Below are 24,887 nucleotides of genomic sequence, written 5' to 3'. Positions count from 1 at the left end.
AAGAAGTCACTTTCACATTATCATTTTACTTGTAACAATGATGCTTTTATCCCTAGTATCTTAGTAGTGAGCTAAACTGTCCCAACAGATATCCCAACACAAGGCTCCTTATAAGGAAGAAATAATTCATTTGCAGGGCCTATTCTCAATAAATGCAAACTGAATGTGCTCAGTGCTTGAGGAAATATAGAGCGGCATTAATTCACACAGCTCTGGGACTCTGGCACACACAGTGCCTTCCCCTTCAGTCTATCTCAGAATTACTTCATACGTCAAGTATCAAGCCACAAAAAGGCAGAGGACACAGAAATTAATATCAAGAGGATTTAGGTCAAATTAGGATGTTTGTATTTTTGCATTTTTGTAGAATACTGGTAAAGCACACTTAGCATTTTAAGTACATTTCCTACATGCTTTTAGATTATAGCCTCTGACTCCAGTTTTGGAATCATCATGGAATTTAATTAGAATAAAAAGCTGCACTTTGAAAGGGTTCATTTGGTGCTGCTGGTTTATTTTCACTTTAATAGACTCTAAAGAGCTGGCAATATTTATCCTAGAATATTTTATTTAAAAGGCTAGTAAAAGGCAAATGTTCTACTTTTAAATCCTTAAATTAATAGTTTCTGAACATAATGAATGAAATTATTTAAGAAAACATTGTAAAACCAAAGATATTGATCAAGCACACTATTTTCTTCATTTACTAATCTTAAGATCATAATTTCATCAACACTCATCGCTATTATTAATTTTTCCTGTATTTGAATTTCCAGAGTCATTACACCGCAAAGTGTAGTGATATTCACTACCTTTACCTAGCAGTGTTTTTGAAGCTTTCAAATGATAAATGATAGTATATTTGGAATCCATAAAACGTATAGCTTTCTTACAAGAACTGAAGTGCTTAGGTATCTAAAAAAGCTTAAAGAAACAGGTTAAAAGGACTTGTTTTAGCATTTTAAATTCATCTGTTTCAGTAGGCCCATCAGTCATTTTGTATTTGGTTTAGTGCCATCACCTCATGTAATTTTTCTTGTGGTTTTTTTATTTCTTAAAGCTCTAGCTCTGAGAGCCCTCTAGCCTCCCTTCCTGGGTTTCTTCCTTTCCATCTCTGACCCCCTACCCTCCCAGCATTTAGAAACATTTTATGCAGCACATGAATCTGGACGCTTGTTCAGCTTAAATGCCATGTCTCCTCTTAATGGTTGTTGTTCTTGTTCTCATCCTTCCAGATAAGTAAGTTTTAACCACCAGGGTAACTTGTGTTGGCCAACATTAGGTTGTCTGCAATCCATTTTTTCTACGTTTAGACCATTGTTTGCTTCATACAAACACAACTGTGCAGCTGTGTGTGATCTTTCTTTTAACTTACCATAACTGGTAGAATGCTCAAACCCTGTATGTATTACTGGAATGAGCAAAAATGACTGCAAGTGGCCTAATGCTTTGAAATATTTTTCAGAACTAATTTCACTGAGTGGGGGCCAAGGGCATTTTTCCAAATAGCTCATAGAACAGCCTTTGATTACATGCAGGAAGTTAACCAAGTCAAGGTTGCTGTTATACAGCCATTCCTTCCTCTCTACATAGCTCTGGAATACAGACCTCCCAAAACCATGAGGCAGAAAAAGAGGAAGTGAATGCTCAGTTCAGCAAGGTCTTCCCACAAGAACATCAACTGAAAGAAAAAACTAACTATAAATTTAAATACAGTTCAGGTATGGCTTTAACACATTTTAATTTCTTCCCTGGAATTAACACATCTTCCCACTTGCTTTCAGAAAGTTAAAGGAACTCAAGGGGCAATACTAGTGGGACAAAGGAACCTCAGACTCAGATTATAATTTGCAAGCCATTAGGGAGCTACAACAATGCAGAGGGAGCCCAAAAAGAAGCATACCTGGTGATTATGGCAGATTTTCAAGAGCAAAGATGCCATTACCTCTTCATGTACTCCCTAGCCCTGAAATGAAAAAAAGCTTCAACAGCATCCATGTAGCTATTAATATTCATAGACTTAATAGGAAGTAGCTATTCCTGCTGAATAGAAGATGGAAGAAAAAGGTTGATCTATGGGCTTTTCCACCTGCTTTTCTCTGAGATTTTTAAAGTGAATTTGATAATTTCTGCCCAGACCTGAAAAGACAGAAGAATGACGAAGTTGAGATAACTGACATGGGCTACTTCTGCTTATTATGGAAGTTCTATTTTTCATCGACATATCTCTCACTCTTCTTACTTCTCAATTTTTACTGTAAAACTTCTTTACTATGACAGGAAGAATTCTTCCAGTGGCATTAGTGTATTATTTTTGTTGCAGCAGGTGGCTAAGACCTGATAAAGAACAGCAATTACCTAATTTAGAAGAGCATTTTTATTGACTTGCTAGACACTTGTTTAAAACAGAAATAGTGCTAGAAGAACATAGAAGAAAAATTGCTTCAAGATGTGAAAAATTATTAACAAAGAGTAAGTGATGAGGTGAAAATGAAATATAATTTTCCTCCCTCTGCGCTCATACACATGAAATCATGAAGTTCTTCATTTTTTACCTTCTACATATTCCATTTCTCTACTGTCAGAAATACTGAAACCAATACCATATTAATAGCAAAATAAAGTACTACATCCTCATCTCTTGCCTGTAGCATTCAGGCTCCCAAATACCTCCAAAATTTAGTTGGAGTTAAGTATATAAATCCAGTAGACCACTTGTAAAATATATACTAAAATGATGAAGATGCCAGTTAATATCCCAGCAAAGTATCTGTGAATTTATGAAACTGGCACCTGAAGAGTAACTGTTTTGTGCAGTCTATACCCAGAAGCACAAGCATCAGTTTATACTAATTTCCTACCCAGAAAGTAGCTCTCATGATCCCAAAGAAAAAACACCTTTTAGTATATACAGAAAATAAATTCTGCAGAACACAGTTTAGTCCCTGTCTGTAGTCTGCAGTTTAAACTCCTTGGTTAAAAACCATTAGCCATTTTCTTAGTATAAGCAACTGACAGCAGGGAAAAAAAAAATTATCTGCCTGTGAAATTACAAATTAACGCTACTGTCTAAGAGATTACTAGCATATAAAAAAGCCAATACTTGCATATTCTAAACAATCTTCAGGTTTTCTGCCAATCTTTCTTTAAAAATCAAAGTAGGCAAGTCTGATACAGTTCACTGAATTTCCCATCCATTTTTAATGAAAAACACAGTTTCCACAAAACTCTTCAATCACCTAATTAGAAAATAAACTATTTCTGTAGTCTTGGTTTTTGGTGGAAACAAAAAGTAGATGTTAAGTTTCCAGTCAACTTGATGTTATTTGTACTTCTTAGATCTTATGCTTGACAAACTAATGTGCTGGTTTTGGCTGGGATAGAGTTAATTTTTTTTCACTGTAGCTGGTTTAGCACTGAAGGCACGTTGATGTTTTAGTTGCTGTTAAGTAGTGGCTAAGTGTCCCTAAGTAGTGCCTATACTAGTTAGGGACTTTCCCAGCTTCCCATGCTCTGTCAGGTACACAAGAAACTGGGAGGGGAGGGGCCACAACCAAACCAGCTGACCCAAACTAGCCAATGGGATATTCCATATCATATGACATCATATGACATCATGGCCAGTATATTAACTGGGGGAGTGGCCAATCACGGCTCAGAGACTGGTGGTGATGGGTGGGCCAGTGGTGAGCAGTTGCATCACCTGTGGGTTGTTTTGGTTGTTTATTCCCCCTCCCCGCCCCAGGGTTTCACCTCTCTCTTTCTCTTTATTTTCCTTTTAATTCTATTATTTTTGGGTTTGTTATAACAACTATTGTTTAATTTTAATTAATAAATTGTTCTTATCTCAACCCACTTTTACCCTTCTGATTCCCTCCCCCATACTGCCAGTGGGGGAGTGAGCGAGTGGCTGTGTGGTGCTTAGTTGCCAGCTGGGGCTAAATCACAAGTCTCTTTTGGCGCCCAACATGGGTCTTGAAGGGTTTGAGATAATAACAGTTGCTGGTCATAGCATTGATTCATCTCTTCTCAATATTAGTTGAGAATATTATCTGATCTACACCATGCACTTATTTTTGCAATACATGTTAAAGACTGGTGTTGGTTATTGTAGTTTGCTGTGCTCTGCAGTGATTAGTGATGTTTTAACTAGGAGATTTGTTATTCAAACAATGGCCTTCAGCTTTATCTGGTATTTGGGTTTTGTATTGGAGCCGTTACTGTACTTCGGGTACCACCTCATGGATACTATTAGCAATTATATCTCCTCCCCTGAGAGGTTTTATATGGAGGAAATACAGAATGGCACCTTAGCTACCTTCTTCTATGATGTCTCCTCCTTCCTTATAAAAACTTTTCAGTATCTTGAACATCCTTAGGTAGTTGGTATTTCTTTGGCATATTGTTTTGGTTTAATCTAAGGTTAGTAAGCAATTTAAGGATATCATCCAGAGATCTGCCCCAAGACTCGATAGTTATGAGTAGCAGGGTATGTGGGATAGTATGGGCAAATGCCTAAGACGGTGGGCACCCCCAGTGTTGTGGGACTTCACCCCTGAACAAGTGCAGAATCCTGAAAAACTAGTAGAATATTTGGAGAAAGAATGTTGCTACCATGGGAACTCCAGAGGGACACAGATCACTGCAACATGCTGGGGCCTGGCCCGTGCCTACCGAGCCCTGTTCAACAGTATTCAGTACCTCTGGATAAGAAGACAAAGTGACAGCCACTGCGGCTATTCCAAATGAGGCGACAGCCACTCGAACCCCCAGGACAGCCACTGCAGCTGAATCAGAGAATCAACTCATGGCGGTATCAGTCACCCCTATACACAATAAGAAACCTTGGAAGCGAAAGTCAACTCGTTTAGTAAGAGAGGATGAAAAAGCAGGGTCACCATGAGGAGAGAACGAACTCAAACTAAACGGAGACCACCCAATCCCTGTCCTTGAGTGAATTGCGAGATATGCGAAAAGATTTTGGCCATCATTCGGGTGAGCACATTGTCACCTGGATGCTCTGATGCTGGGATAATGGGGCCAGTAGCCTGGAATTAGAAGCCAAACAACTGGGATCCCTTTCTGGGGAAGGGGGCATTGACAAAGCAATTGGAAAAAGGGCACAAGCCCTTAGCCTTTGGAGGCGACTCCTGTCAGCCGTGAAGGAAAGGTATCCCTTCAAGGCAGATGTTACATATCGCCCAGGAAAATCAACAACCATGGAGAAAGGAATCCAGTATCTGAAGGAATTAGCTGTGCTTGAGGTGATTTATGGTGACCTGGACAAGGAACAGTCACCCAAAGATCCAGTTGAAATGACCCATGTGGCAGAAGTTTGTACGGACCACACCATTGTCCCATGTAATCTCATTAGCAATAGTGTCCTGGAAAGATGAAGAGGCACCAACAGTGGGGGGGTCTGACTGACAGACTCCAGGATTACGAAGCAAATACCTCTTTCTCCCTTGTCTCCGCTATAGAGAAACTATACCACGAGGTCCAACAAATCAAAGAAGATATGTCCTACTCCCCACCTCTACAGAGCAGTGTCTCGGACATTAGGAATAAGCGTCCCTTTGCTCAAAGGAGAGGATATACGCCACAGGGCACTCTACAGTTTTACCTGTGCGACCAGGAAGAGGACATGAGGAAGTGGGATGGCAAACCTACCTCGACCCTAGAGGCACGAGTACGTGAGTTGCAAGGAAGAACAGTCACTCAGGGGGATTCTTCCAGGAAAGTTGCTGCTCCAGTTTCCAGTAAGCAGGTCCCCAGACAGAGGACTAGAAGCGCTGATTTTATTTCTAAAGGTTAATAAAGAGACTCTTGATTCACATTTACAAGAAGTGAATAGCAATTACTATGACCAGAACTAGAGGGCCCTGCCTCCAGCCAGGTGGAGGAAAGGGATAACCAGGTTTATTGGACTGTGTGGATCCGATGGCCTGTCACATAAGAACCACAGAAGTATAAAGCTTTAGTGGACACCGATGCACAATGCACCCTAATGCCATCCAGCTATACAGGGGCAGAACCTATCAGCATTGCCGGAGTGACAGGGGGATCCCAAGAGCTAACTGTATTGGAGGCCGAAATGAGCCTAACTGGGAATGAGTGGCAAAAGCACCCCATTGTGACTGGCCCAGAGGCTCCGTGCATCCTTGGTATAGACTACCTCAGGAGAGGGTATTTCAAGGACCCAAAAGGGTACAAGTGGGCTTTTGGTATAGCTGCTGTCATGGTTTTAGCTGGGATAGAGTTAATTTTCTTCACTCTAGCTGGCATAGTGCTGTGCTTCGAACTTAGCATGAAAAATGTTGAGATAACACACAGATGTTTTGGGCTGTTGCTGGGTAGCGCTTGTACTAGTCAAGGACTCTTCTAGCTTCCCATGCTTTGCCAGGTGCACAAGAAGCCAGGAGGGTAGGGGACACAGCTAAGAGGGCAGATTCAAACTGACCAAAGCGATATTCCATATCATATAACGTCATGCCCAGTATGTTAACTGGGAGGAACTGGCCGGGGGAGGGAGGGAGCAATCATGGCTCGGGGCCAGGCAGTGTCGGTCGACAGGTGGTGAGCGGCTGTATCGTTTGTGGTTTTTTCCCCTTTTTTTTTCTTACTTTTCCATATTATTATATTAACATTATTGTCATTATTATCATAATCATTATTTTATTGTAATTATTAAACTGTGCTTATCTCAACCCACAAGTTCTTTTGCTCTTCCGATTCTCTTCCACATCCCACAGGGGTGGGGGGGAGTGAGCAAGCAGCTGCGTGGTGTTTAGTTGCCAACTGAGGCTGAACGATAGCTGCCTTGGAGATGGAGAGAATTAAACAGTTGTCTACCTTGCCTAGTCTCTCGAAGGACCCTTCTGTTGTGGGGTTGCTGAGGGTCAAAGGACAAGAGGTGCCAATCAGCACCACAAAAGTGCAATGGTGGCAATATCACACCAACCGAGACTCCCTGGTTACCATCCATGAGCTCATCTGTTGACTGGAAAGCCAAGGAGTAAGACCCGCTCACCCTTTCACAGTCCCATACGGCCAGTGCAGAAATCTAATGGAGAGTGGAGACTACCATGACCTGAATGAATTCACGCTGCTGCTGAGTGCTGCTGTGCCGGACTTCAATATGGACTGGAGTAATAGGCAGCCAAGTAGTATGCCGCCATTAATACCACCAATGTATTTTTCTCATTCCCTCTGGCAGCAGACTGCAGGCTACAGTTTGATTTCACTTCGAGGGCCGTCCAGTACACCTGGAATCGACTGCCCCAGGGGTGGAAACACAGTCCTACCATTTGCGATGGACTGATTCAGACTGTACTGGAACAGGGAGGAGCTCCAAAAGACCTTCAATACATTGATGACATCATCATGTGGGGTAACACAGCAGAAGACATTTTTGAGAAAGGGAAGAAAATAGTCCAAATCCTTCTGAAGGCTGGTTATGCCATAAAAAAATATACGGTCGAGGGACATGCAGAGCAGATCCAGTTTTTAGGAAAAAAATGGCAACGTCAGATCCCAATGGATGTGATCAACAAAATAGCAGCCATGTCTCCACCAACTAGGAAAAAGGAAACACAAGCTTTTTTAGGTGTTGTGGGTTTTTGGAGAATGCTGTCATGGTTTAGCCACAGTCAACAACTAAGCGCCACACAGTCGCTCGCTCACACCCCGCACACCTGTGCGATGGGGGAGAGAATCGGAAGAGCAAAAGCAATAAAACTTGTGGGTTGAGATAAGCACAGTCTAATAATTAAAAGAGTAATAATGGTAATGATTATAATAATGATGATGATGATAAAAAGTAAAAAGAGAGAGTGAAATGAAGACCAGAAAAAAAAGGAAATAAAAAAAACAACCCACAAGCAATGCAACTGCTCATCACCCGCTGACTGACGCTGCTGGTCCCTGAGCCGTGATCACTACGTCCCCTCCCCAACTCCCTACAGTTAATATACTGGGCATGATGTCATATGATATGGAATACCCCTTTAGCCAGTTTGGATCTGCTCTCTTGGCTTTGCCCCCTCCCCTCCCGGCTTCTTGTGCACCTGGCAGAGCATGGGAGGCTAGAAAAGTCCTTGACTAGTATAAGCACTAACTAGCAACAACTAAAACATCAGTGTGTTATCACCATTATTTTCATACTAAGTCCAAAATACAACATATTCCAAATTACAGTCTGATTAAAAGCCCTCTCTATCAAGTGACCCAGAAGAAGAATGATTTCAAATGGGGCTCTGAGCAACATCCAGCCTTTGAACGAACTAAATAGGAAATAGTTCACGGAGTAGCCCTTGGGCCAGTCCGGGCAAGACAAAATGTAAAGAATGTGCTCTACACTGCAGCCAGGGAGAATGGTCTTACCTGGGGCCTCTGGCAGAAAGCTCCAGGGGAGACCCGAGGTCGACCCCTAGGGTTTTGGAGTTGTGGATACAGAGGGTCCGAAGCCTGCTATACTCCAACTGAAAAAGAGATGTTGGCAGCATATGAAGGGGTTCGAGCTGCTTCAGAAGTGGCTGGTACTGAAGCACAGCTGCTCCTGGCACCCCAACTGCTGGTGCTGGGCTGGATGTTCAAAGGAAACATCCCCTCTACACACCATGCAACTGATGCTACATGGAGTAAATGCGTTGCACTGATTACCCAGCGGGCTCGAGTAGGAAACCCCAGTCGCCCAGGAATCTTGGAAGTGATTATGGACTGGCCAGAAGACAAAGACTTTGGATTATCACCAGAGGAAGAGTTGACACGTGCTGAAGAAGCCCCACTGTATAACAAACTGCAAGAAAATGAGAAGCAATATGCCCTGTTCACTGATGGGTCCTGTCGTCTGGTGGGAAAGCACCGGAGATGTAAGGCTGCTGTATGGAGTCCTATATGGCAAGTCACAGAAACTGCTGAAGGAGAAATTGAATGGAGCCAGTTTGCAGAAGTAAAGGCCATCCAGGTGGCATTAGAAATCGGTGAACAGGAAAAGTGGCCAGTGCTCTATCTTTATACTGACTCCTGGATGGTGGCAAATGCCCTGTGGGGCTGGCTGCAGCAGTGGAAGCAGACCACCTGGCAGCACAGAGGCAAACCCATCTGGGCTGCCACATTGTGGCAAGATATTGCTGCCCGGGTAGAGAACCTGGTTGTGCAGCTACGTCATGTGGATGCTCATGACCCCAAGAGTCGGGCCACTGAAGAACATCGAAACAACCAGCAGGTAGATCAGGCTGCCAAGATTGAAGTGGCTGAGGTGGATCTGGACTGGCAGCATAAGGGTGAATTATTTCTAGCTCAGTGGGCCCATGACACCTCAGGCCATCAAGGAAGAGATGCAACATAGAAATGGGCTCGTGATCGAGGGGTGGAATTTTGCACAGGTTATCCATGAATGTGAAACATGCATTGCAATCAAGAAAGTGAAGCGGGTAAAGCCTATGTGATATGGGGGATGTTAGCTGAAGTGTAAATATGGGGAGGCATGGTAGACTGATTATATTACACTTCCACAATGCGGCCAAGGCAAGTGCCATGTGCTCACAATTGTGGAAGCAACCACCGGATTGTTGGAAACATATCCCCTGCCCCATGCCACTTTTTGGAACACCATCCTGAACTTGGAAAACTATGTCTTATGGCAACATGGCACCCCAGAGAGAACTGAGTCAGACAATGGCACTCATTTCCGAAATAACCTCATATTCATCTGGGCCAAAGAACATGGCATTGAGTGGGTATATCACATCCCCTGTCACGCAGGAGCCTCTGGGAAAATCAAACGATACAATGGACTGTTAAAGAGTACACTGAGAGCAATGGATGGTGGGACGTTCAAACACTGGGATACACATTTAGCAAAAGCCACCTGGTTAGTCAAAACAAGGTGATCTGCCAATTGAGCTGGCCCCGCGCAATCAGAACTCTTACATACTGTGGAAGGGGAAAGAGTCCCTGTAGTGTACATAAAAAATATGCTGGGGAAAACAGTATGAGTTATTCCTGCCTCAGGCAAAGGCAAACCCATTTGTGGGATTGCTTTTGCTCAAGGACCTGGGTGAACTTGGTGGGTGATATGGGAGGTAGAGGAATTCCGATGTGTACCTCAAAGAGATTTGATTTTGGGTGAAAACAGCCAATGAACTGAATGGTATGATGTTAATTCCTATAAAACTGATGATATACAGTATTATATGGTTGTTATGTGCTATATTAATGGTATTATAGTAAGAATCTCCCCGGTTAATGAAGAATGAACTTTGAACCAAGCAAAGTGTAGCCGTGATGGAACAAGGACTGGATTCTGCATGGAAGAATCCAACACCATACACCATCTCTCCTGCCCTGAAGGACTGTTATGACAGACAAAGCCCAAAGTCACGGACTAAATGTACTCAACGGACATTTTAGAGGGATGCCCATAGATTAAGGGAATGGTATTTCTGTGTCTATATCAAAATAAAGGAAAGGTGGTGGTGATTAATTGGAATGTATTGGAAAGCATAGGACCTTGGCATGACATAGACAGTACAGAATAAGGGGTGGACACTGTCCTGGTTTCAGCTGGGATAGAGGTAATTTTCTTCCTAGTAGCTGGTATAGTGGTGTGTTTTGGATTTAGTATGAGAATCATGTTGATAACACACTGATGTTTTAGTTGTTGATAAGTAGTGAAACTAGTCAAGGACTTTTCCAGCCTCCCATGCTCTGCCAGGTGCACAAGAAGCTGGGAGGGGAGGGACCACAGGCAAGTCAGGTGTCCCAAAGTGGCCAAAGGGATATTCCATATCATATGACATGATGAGCACCATATTAACTGGGGGAGTTGTCACCACAGGTTTGGGGGGCAGGGCTGATCGAGCCTCAGGGACTGGCACCGTCAGGTCAGCCAGTGGTGAGCAATTGGGTTTGCATCATTTATTCATTTTGGTTGTTTATTCCCCCTACCCCAGTTTTGTCTCTCTTTCTCATTATTTTCCTTTTCATTATATTATTGTTGTTATTAGTATTGTTTTACTTTAATTATTAAACTGTTCTTATCTCAACCCATGAGTTTCCTCACTTTTACCCTTCTGATTCTCTCCCCCATCCCTCTGGTGGGGGATTGAGCAAGTGGCTGTGTGGTTCTTACCAGCTGGGGCTAAACCACAACAACTTGACATTCTTTCCCTGCGTTCCGGACTGTGCACCTCCCAACTGAATACTTGCATTGCGTCATGGAAAATATAGTCCAGCTTGGTAAACTAGCCTACGTGAATCAGTCAACTAGGCACTCAAATTACGTCTTTTCTATCGTACGCTATCAAGTGCTGTTCATTGTTAAATCCAAATGAATGAATAAGTGTTTTCAAGTGTAAGTCGCCAAAAATGCCATTTTCAAGTTAAAGTTCGAAAATAATGAATTAAAAATATTTATTGTTCTAAAATGATATCTTTCTTATGGAGAGAGACTTTGATATATCAGCTTTATTTGCTAGCTCTGATCCTTATTGTATATTCTTTTAATAATATTTTACATTATCAGTATGCCTGTAATTAGGGACAGAATTCCTTGCTACAAGCAGAGGTAGCATTTGCTATTTGTGCTATGCAGGAGTCTTACACCCTCAGCCTGCTACTGTGGCTCATTAGAATTTACTCTTTTTTTTTTTTCCAGGAAGGCCATTTAATTTAAGGAGTCGGTATAATGCTGAATATTATGGTTTGACTTTTCTGTATTCATTAAAAAAAGAATCCTTCTCACTATGCTCTGCAGCAACTGCAAGCATTACGCACCCCACCGCTTGCTAAAAATTAACTGGGACAGATGGCCAACATCAGCCTTTTTACAGACCTTTTCAACACCAAGGCAAACACAGCACACATTAATTGAGTTCAGTTTACTCACTGCGGGTCACAGCACTGAGCCCTTCACCTTGGGCTACTAGTGCCGTTTCAAGTCGTGATATCCCTAAGAAAATGGGATTTTTGGAACTGTCCACTAAAGACATAACAATGAACTACACGAGCCTGGCAAAAGAGAGGGCCAGAGACAAAAACTGAGACAGAAAAGCACTTGTTTTTCAACTATATCCTTGAGGAGAGCTGAGAGACTTATCAAAGCAAACATCCCGCCTCAGAAGCCTCTGAAAACTGGGTGATAAAGCGTATAGTCAAGGAGAACAACTAATTGGGATGCAGATAAGAACTAAAACAAAGCGCCCAGTATGGGAACTTTCCTTGTCATAATACTGAAAAATAGGCCCATAGGCCTGGAACCACCCCCCACCCCCGAGCATGCGTGGTAAATTAAGAGTGAGCTGTACCGTTAAATCCAAGCAAGAAAGAACCAATTATTAGCTGAGGCGTGTGAATATTAGCTGTGACTGACACATTTAACTGTATAAATGCCTCGTAGTTTCTCGGTGCAGTGTGCTAGCTTTATGGGTTACCACCTAGCACCAATCTTTGCACAAAAATAACGAATAAAATACCTCTGCTCTGTGTGTAGCTTGGCGTTTTGCACACCAGGCAAACGAGCCCGCTTTTCGGGATAACAGCCGAACCATCTGCAAAATGAGCCAGCCACGTGGAGCTCTCACCGGGCTGCAGCCCACGCGCAAAGGCGCCCACGACCAGCAAACCAGGACACGCCAGACCCCGCCACGGGGCGGGGTCTCACCTCACGGTCCAATGGCCATAGTTACCGTAGTACCTCTAACAGAAAGGAAAAATTTGGGGCGCGCCTCACTGAGCCGTCTCAAGGGTTTGTTGCGGGCACGCGTGGGGTCAGCCACCCCGGCTTCTGCCCCAGAGGAGCAGTACCCCGACAACACCACCACGGCTTCGCCTATTTCAGCCTGCCTCTGAGGCAGGAACCCAAGCCACCCCAGCCCATGTGGGATCACCCGTGGGCGCCTCCTACCTGCTCTCCGAGGCACCTCTTCCGCCTCCCATCAGCTCTCAACTCCCGCCGAGCTCCAGCGAAAGGCAGGCGTTGCTCTGATCTCCCGGGCGAGGCATTGGAAGCAGGCCAGCCCCCACCTTTCCGCGGGCGAGGACGGCTGCCTCAGCTGTAACGTATTTTCCGGCTGCGGAGTGCGATTACCCCCACCTCCCACCAGTTTTCCTAGTAGAAGTGACTGGATTGAGGCCATGGCGGCCCCGCCCCCGCATTCCATTCCTTACACAGTGTCAGAGAAGAACGGCGTCAAAGAACGCTGCCATCCACGCCCCCTTTTCCCACCAGGCGCGCGAGGCGCTCTCGAGTTTGCGCGCATGACGTTAGCGGGGTGGGGGGGAAAAGGCGAAACATCGGCACAGCATCCCTCACCAGCGCGCAGAACAAGCCTTCCTCGGGCCGTTCTATTTATGTTTGTGGCGCCGATTTGCATAAGGCTCCGCCCCCCGCCGTGGGCGAGGCGGCCGGCACCGCCTCCCGCGGCCATGTAAGGGAAGAGAGAGTGCGACCCAGGGTAGCTCGCGGCCGCTCGCTGTCTTCCTGGTGCCGTTTATAGGGTACAGATACTTCCGCTATCCGCTTAGAAGCGGCGCGATCATGGCGGAGCGTGGTCACCTCCCTCCTCCCATCAAGCGCCTCTGCTGCAGACCCGGCTACGGCTCGGGGCGCAGGCCAGGCCAGCGGGTGGGCGGTGCCGGACTCGGCAACGGCGCGCTCTGCGCCGGACCCTCCTCTGCTGCCGCCGCCGCCGCCGCCGCCGCCGGGCTGCTGCCGCTCGGCAAAACCCAGAACCCCGAGTCCCTGCTGGACATTGCGGCTCGCAAGGTGGCGGAGAAGTGGCCCTTCCAGCGGGTGGAGGAGCGGTTTGAGCGGATCCCGGAGCCGGTACAGCGCAGGATCGTCTACTGGTCCTTCCCCCGCAGCGAGAGGGAAATCTGCATGTACTCCTCCTTCGACACCGGCACCGAGGACCCTGCCGTCGCCCTCGGGGGCACCGGCGCCGCGCCCAGTGGGGGCGCCGAGACCGCCGCCGCCGAGAACCGACTGCCCTTCCGCAGGGGCATAGCTCTGCTAGACGGCGGTTGTGTCGATAATGTCCTGCAAGTCGGTGAGTCACCGGCCGGAGCCGTGGCCACCCAGGCAGGGCGCCGCCGGCATCTTCAGGCGCGGGTCTGCCCCTGCGTATCACTCGCTTGCCATCCGGGGAGCCGCCACCCTCCCTGCGCGGCCCCGGCGGCCGGAGCCACTCCGCCTCCTTGATGTGCCCCGGCAGCCCGTTGGGGGGCTGCCAGTGGGGCCGGGGAGCTGCTCCGCCCGCGGCCCGGCCTGCACGAATCCTTTACTCCCAGGCTGTAATTCGGGCCGAGCAACTTTCTCCGCCAGTCTCCTCCCCCTCGCACCCAGAACACGGAATAACTCCACGGCCCCCGCCGCCGGCAGCCGGCCCAATCTCCGGCAGGGGGGCCGGGCACAGCTACTCCCCCCTGTCCCTTTAATTTTCCCGACTCGTCGTGCCCTCTCCCTGTAATCCAGAGTGTGTAATCCTGTTTGGCTCCGCTTCTTCCCAGCGCCCACCCTTGGTAATCCGGGTCATCGCCATACCCCGAGCCACAATAGCGAGGAAACGCCTCCGCCGTCCCCCTCGGGACCGCCGGTGGAAATGAATCAGCAGAAGGCGGCCGGCGGGGGAGGGGGGCGGATGCGCCGCGGTCCAAAATAAAGAAATAAAAAAGGGTGTGAGACCCTGGAGGGGGGGGGGGGGAGGAGGCGAAGCTGGGAACAAAGGCAGTTCTAGGGTAGCGGCGGCGAGTGAGAAGGTGGGGGCGCGATCCCTCCCAAGCCCCACCGCCGGGGTGGGGGGAGGAGGCGTCGTGAAAGGCCCCCGGTTTGGGGCAACGGCGGGGAGCCGCTGTAGCTCGAGCGTGGGGGTCCCACGAGTTACTTTGGGATGATCCCCTGCGTGACAACGGCGAGGTAAGGAAGTAAAGCGCTGCTCTTCCTCCTCCTGGAACAATACTTTTTTCGCCGCTACCCCCGCCTGCCGCTGCTCTTCACCCGCTGCAGACTGACCCTAGTTTACTCTTCCCCTGCCTCTAAAGGCCTCTGAAGGTTGGTGCCCTCCACCCCAACAGGGGAGCTGCCCGGGGAGGTGGGGGGGGGTGCGCGCGCTCCCCCCGCCCGCAAGCAGCCCCCTGATAGGGCGGTGGCGATGCCGCGGGGAAGGGGTTTATAGCTTCCCCGGGAAACTTCTGCGGGGGGGGTGCGCTTCCGTGTCCCGGGTGTGCTGGGTGCAGGCGGCGGCGACAACGACGACGACGACTAGGCACTTTGTTCTCATTTTTATGTTTGTGTTCTCTTCATTTTCTGTCACACACCCCCCCCCCCCCCCCCGAAGGTGGAAGCTTAGACAAAAGAGATTCTTCATTGCTTCTCTTCGCCGGCTCGGCAATCGGGGGGCGGGACGGCGGTTCTGTGGGGCCGGTCCCTGTGTCCCGCCCTGTGCTGGGCCGGACCGTCCCTCGGCGGTGGTTCAGCTGCGGCTGCTGCTCGCCTTTTGTTCGCGGCGCCGTGTAGGGCTGAGCCCCGCTGAGCTGTGGCGGCGGCCCCGGTCCCGGTGCTGGGCTCTCTCTCGGCCTTGTCCGCAGCGGATTTCACTTCGCTGGCAGACTGCAAAAGTGCCTTCTACTTTCCAAAGGGAAGTTCTGTTGCTGTTCTTGGGCTATATACCCTTCCCTTCTGCCTGGATGGAGTTCAGCTTTAGACACTATTTTTAAATTTTTTTCTGAAAGAGGTGTTTATTAACTTTTTTATAAGTTTAATCTTCTGCCTTTCGTTCTCTTTCCAAAGGTCTGAGGCACATCTGTGGTTCCTCAGGACTGACAAAACCAAAAGTAGGGCTTTTAGTTTGGTTGGCAGTACTGAGACTTTTTTTTCTTCCCCTTTTGCTTGCATTTGATTCTGTTTGCAAGCAATGAGGACTGACTAGAGTGCAGAATTCACTGTGAAAATAAAACCAAGAGGTGATAAATAAAAGATGCAATCTTTTCTAGGTCATCCAGTGTGGGCTTGGCTTTGCTTGCTTTCAGCAGTAGATTAGGCCTCAATGAGTAGTTGTGAAAGGAAAAAAAGTAACTTTTTGCATAGCTTCAAAAGGGGAGTAATGTTGGCAAGGGTCAATGTGAAGAAAGAGAATCTGCATAAATCAAACTGTTGGCTGCTGCTTCTGGACCCCTTAACTGCATTCCAAACAAATGCTATACCTACTGCTGAAAATACCTTTAGTTGGTGGAGTGGTTTGTTGTTTGGTTTGGGGTTTTTTGTTTGTTTGTGTTTTTTGTTTGGTTGTTTTTTGTTTTTTTTTTTTAACCTTATGTGAGCCTCCTTTGAAAGGCTGTGCAAAAATAGTAGCGGAAGCTGATGAAATGAAACATGTCAATTGTATTGTTATTAGGGGCATTGTCCAAATGCCTCTTAAACACTGACAGGCATGGGGCATTGTTCCCGCTGTATTTAGCATTGGTGTGGCCTCACCTTGAGTACTGTGTGCAGTTCTGGGCCCCACAATTTAAGAAGGCTGTGAAGGTCCTTGAATGCATCCAGAGGAGGGCAACAAAGCTGGTGAAAGGGCTGGAAGGAATGTCCTATGAGGAGCAGCTAAGGACTTGGGCTTGTCTAGTTTGGAGAAAAGGAGGCTGTGGGACAACCTCATTGCTCTCTACAGCTTCCCGAGGAAGGGAAGGGGAAAGGAAGGTGCTGATCTCTCCTCCCTGGTATCCAGTGACAGGACACATATGAATGGTTGAAAGCTGTGTCAGGGGAGGTTTAGACTGGACACTTAGGAAGCATTTCTTTACTGAAAAGGTGGTCAAACACAGGAACAGGCTTCCTAGAGAGATGGTTGATGCCCCAAGCCTGTCAGTGTTTAAGAGGCATTTGGACAATGCCCTTACTAACATGTGTTAACTTTTGGTCAGCCCTGAAGTGGTCAGGCAGTTGGACTAGATGATCATTGTAGGTCCATTCCAACTGAAATTATTCTATTTTATTCTGACAGAGGCCTAGCGAGGGAGTTGTGGAGCACTTGGATAGGCCAGGTCCCGGTGTAGGAAAATTCTTGTGTAGTTTGGATAGGTAGCTGTGTCGTTAGGGCTGGTAAAGGCTCTTACCAGTGAGATACTCCTTGTGAAGCAGAAAGGTGCAACTGTGAAAGCAAATTTAACTGGAGTGAGTTATATTGGGTGGAGAACTGAATTGGTTTCATATAATACGGTTGAATTTGTAGTGTTGAGCAAAAATTAACATTGAGTTTGTATAAGTGTGTGTTTAGTGACAATATAAATGTCAACTTTTGTTCTTTGCAGTATAAGTAATGGAATTTCTGTTGTACTATGGAAAAGTGCAGTTATTGGACAAAGTACATTATATTACATATCAATTCTAACAGCTTTACTTGTAACACTAAGTATTACTATAAACAGGGAATGCAGGATTTAATTTGAGGGGGACGCATAGATTCCTGCAGGAGTAGGAATGAGCAGACAGTTTTAGATGGTAAAGTGTGTATTTGGTTTCTGAGGTTATCCCTGAATTAGTATACAGTACTGTATTGTCATCACAGCTATGATTGTCAAGGTTAGGAAGAGGTGTGAATCCTCAGTAGCACAGTTGACCTGGCAAGAGCCCTTAATGCAGTTATTCTAGGTGAAGAAAAAAAAAAAAAACAAACCTTGTGCTTCTGCTGATATGACTCTGCTTGGGGAAAGATGGAGACTGCCTTTGCTGTAGTGTTATAAAGCTCAACTTTGCTGCTGTAACTGCGTCCATATTGGAAGTACTTGAAGTGAGGTTTTTTTGATATGTCATATAAGTACTCCTAGAGTATTTTTATCTGTCTATAATTTGAGGTCAGCTTGTCTTTGCTGCATAGACCCTGCTTGCTCATACAAATCTTCCTTTAAGGCGTTGCAGTCCTTTCCACGGCAGCATAAGGCTTTGTAATCATAGTAGTCATGCCTCTTGGGTATGAATGGCAAGGGAGTGAGTTGGAGGGAAGAAACTCCTAGGGAAGGAAAATAATGTAAACAATTAATTGACTGGCACTTAACACAGCTCTAGAATTTAATGTTAATATTGTGAGCTAAAAAACTGCCTTGTCTGTGGAAGAGGGTTCAGCCAAACAGCATCATTCAGTGTGGAGCTGCAGACTCATTTTTCTGAAGCCCCTTGGTGAAACGTATTTGGGGGGGATGTAAGCAGAATACTTTTCAAAGAAAAACAAGTAAAATGTCTGTCATGGTTTTAGCTGGGATAGAGTTAATTTTCTTCACCGTAGATGGCATAGTGCTGTGCTTTGGACTTAGTATGAAAACAATGTTGATAACACAGAGATGTTTTAGTTGTTGTTGGGTAGTGCTTATAGTAGTCAAGGACTTTCCTAGCTTCCCATGCTCTGCCAGGTGCACAAGAAGCTGGGAGGGGAGGGGGCACAGCTAAGAGAGCGGTTCCAAACTGGCCAAAGGTATATTCCATATCATGTAACGTCATGCCCAGTATGTTAACTGGGAGGAGCTGGCCTGGGGAGGCAGGCAGCAATCACGGCTCAGGGACTGGCAGTGTCAGTTGGCGGGTGGTGAGCGCTTATATTGTCTGTTTTGGTTTTTTCCCTTTTTCATTGTATCATTATTGTTGTTATTATCATAATCAATATTATTCTCATAATTATTTTAATTATTAAACTGTTCTTATCTCAACCCACAAGTTTGTTTTTGTTTTTTTTCTTTTGCTCTTCCGATTCTCTTCCCCATCCCACAGGGGTGGGGGGAGTGAACGGCTGCGTGGTGTTTAGTTGCTGACTGGGGCTGAACCACGAAAATTTCTCAAGCGTAAAATAATGGTTGGAGCTCCCTATATGTTTCTTTAGTTGGTTTTTAAATGAAGTTGAAGACTTGATTTTTTTTTTTTTCCCAATTGTCTTTTAATGAGAAGTATTTATCTTCTGACTCAGAGGTGTTTTTACCATCTATCGTTACAGCTAATTATCCCCCCCCTTTTTTGTGGGGGTGGGGTGGTGGGATTTGCTTTCAAAACCAGGAGAAGCTATTTTCTCACCAGGAAGAGAAAGCTTTACAAAACCATGTTGGTAACTGCTACATGTAATTCTGGTGGAACGTGATACCTATATGTATTGTATTTGGAAATTTCAGATCCTTTTAATGGATGATGATTCTAGTTAAGAATTTTTTGTTCTATCTAGCCATCTTTGCTCAAAATACTGTGAAATTGCAGAGCAAGTAAAACAAATGTAAATTCTTTTCTTTCAAGGATTGTTTGAGTGTGTGCTGGTTTTGGCTGAGAAGGGGTTAGTTCTCCTCACCGTGGTGGGTCAGCTACCTTTCCAGCTTCACGCACTCTGCCGGGTGGTGGTGGGGGGCTGGGAGGGGCAGGGCCATGGCAGGGGCAGCTGACACTAACTGGCCAATGGCATGTTCATTCCATGCCATGGGACACCATGACCAGTATATTAAGGGGGGGCAGTTTGCGGCTCGTGAGCGGCGCGGCATCAGGTTGGCGGGTGGTGAGCAGTTGCGTCGCGTGCAGTTTTTTCGGTGGTAATTCCCCTCCCCCCTCCCTTGCCCCCCCCCCGGGGTTTTGCGCCTCTCGTTGTTCTCCTTTACATTGCATTTCTGTTGTTTCTTTTAATTTTAATTATTGAACTGTTCTTATCCCAGATTCCCTCCCCCATCTACCGGTGGGGGAGTGAGCGAGCAACTGCGTGGGGCTGAGCTGCCGATTAAACCACGACAGTCTTTTTGGCGCCCAACGTGGGGCTCAAGGGTTGGAGATAATAACAGCTGCTGGTCACAGCACCATGTTGTCCTTTTTGCAGTTGGTGTCAAAGACTGGTGTTGGTATGTTGAGTCTGCTGTGTTCTGCTGTGATTAGTGATGTTTTGCCTACGAGATTTGTTATGTAAACACTCGTTTTCAGCTTTATCTGGTATTTGGGGTTTTTGCTGAAACTGTTACTGTACTTCGGATACCACCTTGTTGAGGCAATTAGCAATTATACCTCCTCCTCTGAGAGATTTTATATGGAGGAAATACAGAATGGTATCTTTGCAACTTACTTCTATGATATCTCTGCCTTTATTACAACCACCTTTTTGTATCTTGAATGTCCTTGGGTGGCTAAGGTGCACTTATTGTTAGTTTTTGGGCATGTTGTTTTGGTTTTGACTAAGCAACTTAAGAATATCACCCAGAAATCTGCCCTGAGGCTTGATAGTTACGAGTGGCAGGGCATGTGGGATAGCATGGGCAAATACCTAGGGCAGTGGGCACCCCCAGTGATTTGGAGTTTCACCCCTGAACAAGTGCAGAATCCTGAAAAACTAGTAGAATATTTGGAGAAAGTATGTTGTTATGCTGGGAACTCCAGAGAGACACAGATAACTGCAACATGCTGGGGCCTAGCCCATGCATACCGAGCCCTGCTCAACAGTATTCAGTGCCCCCAAGGGGAAGAGAAGGTCTCTGGATTCAAAGGCAAAGTGACAGGCACTGTGGTCACTCCAGCACTGACAACAGACATGCAAGCTCATTGGCAGTAACGTCCTGGAGAGACGACGAGGCACCAACAGTGGCAAAGGTGATTGATAGACTCCGTGATTACAAGGCAAATATCTCTTCCTCACTAGTCTCCTCTGTGGAAAACTATCCCAAGAGGTCTAGCAACTCAAAGAAGATATGTACTTCTCTCCACCTCTATGGACTAGTGTCTCAGCTGTGAGGAGTAAGCGTCCTTTGGCTCAAAGGAGAGGATACACACCATGGGACACCCTATGGTTCTACCTGTGTGACCACGGAGAGGACATGAGGAGGTAGGATGGCAAGCCTACCTCGACCCTAGAGGCACGGACTGTCCAGTACACCTGGAATCGACTGCCCCAGGGGTGGAAACACAGTCCTACCATTTGCCATGGACTGATTCAGACTGTACTGGAACAGGGAGAAGCTCCAGAACACCTTCAATACATTGATGACATCATCGTGTGGGACAACACAGTAGAAAACATATTTGAGAAAAGGAAGAAAATAGTCCAAATCCTTCTGAAGGCCGGTCTTGCCATAAAACAAAGTAAGGTCAAGGGACATTCAGAGGAGATCCAGTTTTTAGGAAAAAAATGGCAAGGAACGACATCATCAGATCCCAATGGATGTGATCAACAAAATAGAAACCATGTCTCCACCAACTAGCAAAAAAGAAACACAAGTATTTTTGGGCTTGTGGGTTTTTGGAGAATGCATATTCCAAATTACAGTCTGATCGTAAGCCCTCTCTATCAAGTGACCCGGAAGAGGAATGATTTCAAATGGGGCCCTGAGCAACAACAAGCCTTTGAACAGATTAAACAGGAGATAGTTCATGCAGTAGTCCTTGGGCCAGTCTGGGCAGGACAAGATGTAAAGAATGTGCTCTACACTGCAGCCAGGGAGAATGGCCCTACCTGGAGCCTCTGGCAGAAAGCACCAGGGGAGACCCGAGGTCGACCCCTAGGGTTTTGGAGTCGGGGATACAGAGGGTCCAAAGCCCGCTATACTCCAACTGAAAAAGCGATGTTGGCAGCATATGAAGGGGTTCGAGCTGCATCAGAAGTGGTTGGTACTGAAGCACAGCTCCTTCTGGCACCCCGACTGCCAGTGCTGGGCTGGATGTTCAAAGGCGACGTCCCCTCTACACAACATGCAACTGATGCTATGTGGAGTAAATGGGTTGCACTGATCACCCAGCGGGCTCGAGTAGGAAACCCCAGTCGCCCAGGAATCTTGGAAGTGATTATGGACTGGCCAGAAGGGAAAGATTTTGGATTATCACCAGAGGAGGAGGTGACACGTGCTGAAGAAGCCCCACTCTATAACAAACTGTCAGAAGATGAGAAGCAGTATGCCCTGTTCACTGATGGGTCCTGTCGCCTTGTGGGAAAGCATCGGAGATGGAAGGCTGCTGTATGGAGTCCTAAAAGACGAGTAGCAGAAACTGCTGAAGGAGAGGGTGAATCGAGCCAGTTTGCAGAGGTAAAGGCCATCCAGCTGGCCTTAGACATTGCTGAACGGGAAAAGTGGTCAGTGCTCTATCTTTGTATTGACTCATGGATGGTGGCAAATGCCCTGTGGGGCTGGCTACAGCAGTGGAAGCAAAGCAACTGGCAGCGCAGAGGTAAACCCATCTGGGCTGCTTCATTTTGGCAAGATATTGCTGCCTGGGTAGAGGACCTGGTTGTAAAGGTACGGCATGTGGATGCTCACGTCCCCAAGAGTCGTGCCACTGAAGAACATCGAAACAACCAGCAGGTGGATCAGGCTGCCAAGATTGAAGTGGCTGAGGTGGATCTGGACTGGCAACATGAGGGTGAATTATTTCTAGCTCGGTGGGCCCATGACACCTCAGGCCATCAAGGGAGTGATGCAACATAAAGATGGGCTCGTGATCGAGGGGTGGACTTGACCATGGATATTATTGCACAGGTTATCCACGAATGTGAAACATGTGCTGCAATCAAGCAAGCAAAGCGGGTAAAGCCTCTGTGGTATGGGGGACGATGGCTGAAATATAAATATGGGGAGGCCTGGCAAATTGACTATATCACTCTCCCACAAACCTGCCAAGGCAAGCGCCATGTGCTTACAATGGTAGAAGCAACCACTGGATAGCTGGAAACATATCCCCTGCCCCATGCCACTGCCCGGAACACTATCCTGGGTCTTGAGAAACAAGTCCTGTGGCGACATGGCACCCCAGAGAGAATTGAGTCAGACAATGGGACTCATTTCCGAAATAACCTCATAGACACCTGGGCCAAAGAGCATGGCATTGAGTGGGTATATCACATCCCCTGTCACGCAGGAGCCTCTGGGAAAATCAAACGATACAATGGACTGTTAAAGAGTACACTGAGAGCAATGGATGGTGGGACGTTCAAACACTGGGATACACATTTAGCAAAAGCCACCTGGTTAGTCAACACGAGGGGATCTGCCAATCGAGCTGGCCCTGCCCAGTCAGAAATCCTACATACTGTGGAAGGGGACAGAGTCCCTGTAGTGCACACAAAAAGTATGCTGGGCAAAACAGTCCGGGTTATTCCCGCCTCAGCAAATGCAAGCCCATTCATGGGACTGCCTTTGCTCGAGGACCTGGGTGTACTTGGTGGGTGATGCGGGAGGATGGAGAAATCCGATGTGTGCCTCAAGGGGATTTGATTTTGGGAAAATCAGTCAATGAACTGAATGGTACAATGTGAACTGCTATATAATATTGTGTGTCATCTCTGTGTTGTATCAATGATATCAGAGTACAAGCCTCCCAACCCATGGAAGATGATCTTTGATGAAACAAGCAATGTTCAGCAGTGATGGAACGATGACGGACTAGGTATTCAGCAACCCAACGCCACGTATACCATCTCTCCGGCCCTGAAAGACTGATATGACAGATGGAGCCCAGAGTCATGGACTGGGTGAACTCAATGGACATTTGAATGGCCATTTTACAGGGAAGGTCCATGAACTAAGGGAATGATGTCTATGTATTATGGTAAAGGATGGAAAGGGGGAGGGGTGGTGGTTGGTAAGGTTGTATTGGATGGTATGGGACCTGGGCATGATGTAAATGGTATGGACTAAGGGGTGGAGAATGTGCTGGTTTTGGCTGAGAAGGGTTAATTCTCCTCACCGTGGGGGGTCAGCTACCTTTCCAGCTTCCCGTGCTGTGCCGCATGGTGGGGGGCTGGGAGGGGCAGGGCCATGGCAGGGGCGGTTGACCCCGACTGGCCAATGCCATGTTCATTCCATACCATGTGACACCATGACCAGTATATTAAGGGGGGGCAGTTTGCGGCTCGGGAGCGGCGCGGCGTCGGGTTGGCAGGTGGTGAGTGGCTGCGACACGTACGGTTTGTTTTGGCGGTAATTCCCCTCCCCCCCCCCGGGGTTTTGCACCTCTCGTTGTTCTCCTTTACATTGCATTTCTGTTTTTGTTTCTTTTAATTTTAATTATTGAACTGTTCTTATCCCAACACATGAGCGTTACCCTTCTGATTCCCTCCCCCATCTACTGGTGTGGGAGTGAGCGAGCGACTGTGTGGGGCTGAGCTGCTGGCTAAACCATGACAGAGTGCCAACAGTATGATGTGAACACCTTTCTGTTGATAAAACACCAGGTATCTTATTAGCAGAGGTGGCACAAATGTTTGTGTTGTTGTTTGAAATGCACCTTTTAGCAGACATCTTCACTGATGTGTGGAATACATATCTAATTTTAATTTTTTATGAAACCTGTAGGACACATGGATTTAGTAAAAAATTTTTATTTAATGCAAATAATACTAAATTATGTGACAGAACTAAGGCTGTCATTTGTGGAGATACAAGCACTGTGTTTTGCATTAACTTCTTGGTCTCCTGTGATACCAAATTGTCCTGGTATGCATAGTGACCTTTTTCCAAGGGGAGAAGGTTGTGTTAAACTCTGCTTGTTTGAGGAAGACAAGAAGTTTATCTGCTGACATGCTGAAGGAACAAGCATGGTTTCTTCCCCAGTTAGCCTGATGTTGGGATTTGGTTAGGAATGTATGACTAAAACAAGTAATCCAGAATTTATTAATACAGTAGTGTGGTAGGGGAGTAAACAAATGATGTCTGACTTCTTGCTGGATTTCTTTGACTTAGTTCCAAGACTAATAGTCTTGTGAAAATATCTTCATTGATTCCAGTTTTGCTTTGCTTTAGGAAATAACTACCAATATTTCCAAGTTCCAGAACAGAAACAAGTAAATTAACTTTTAAATATTTCTTCATGAAAGGGAGACATCTGAATGAATTCCAGTTTCCTTGTTAGATTTGGAATGCAATGCATTAATTAGGGAACGCACAAGCTATTTCCAGTG

At 46.4% G+C, this 24,887-nt stretch overlaps 2 protein-coding genes and 1 long non-coding RNA gene across 4 annotated transcripts in view; 1 reads left to right on the top strand and 2 right to left on the bottom strand.

The window, feature by feature from the left end:
• LOC142049893 (small integral membrane protein 15-like) overlaps positions 1-13,321 on the bottom strand; it is a 131,556-nt gene extending 118,235 nt beyond the window's left edge. Inside the window, exon 1 of the mRNA XM_075078071.1 lies at positions 12,908-13,321. The gene's annotated coding sequence lies outside the window, so the exon portion shown is untranslated. The remainder of the gene's footprint in view (positions 1-12,907) is intronic.
• LOC142049895 (uncharacterized) overlaps positions 1-24,887 on the bottom strand; it is a 503,625-nt gene that overhangs the window by 272,256 nt on the left and 206,482 nt on the right. The gene's annotated exons all lie outside the window — the stretch shown is intronic.
• The window catches only part of LOC142049889 (zinc finger SWIM domain-containing protein 6-like), a 146,013-nt gene continuing 134,537 nt past the window's right edge, over positions 13,412-24,887 (top strand). The window contains exon 1 of one of the 2 annotated variants that reach the window (XM_075078054.1): positions 13,412-14,051. In XM_075078054.1, coding sequence (XP_074934155.1) covers positions 13,541-14,051 — 511 coding nt within the window. In that variant the 5' untranslated portion in view covers positions 13,412-13,540. The remainder of the gene's footprint in view (positions 14,052-24,887) is intronic. The other variant, XM_075078052.1, reaches the window with a different exon arrangement.

The sequence above is a fragment of the Phalacrocorax aristotelis genome, chromosome W (assembly GCF_949628215.1).
Source record: "Phalacrocorax aristotelis chromosome W, bGulAri2.1, whole genome shotgun sequence".
In the NCBI taxonomy this organism is placed as follows: domain Eukaryota; kingdom Metazoa; phylum Chordata; class Aves; order Suliformes; family Phalacrocoracidae; genus Phalacrocorax; species Phalacrocorax aristotelis.
The sequence above is the reverse complement of the archived record's forward strand: the minus strand, read 5'-3'. Positions and strand labels throughout refer to the sequence as shown.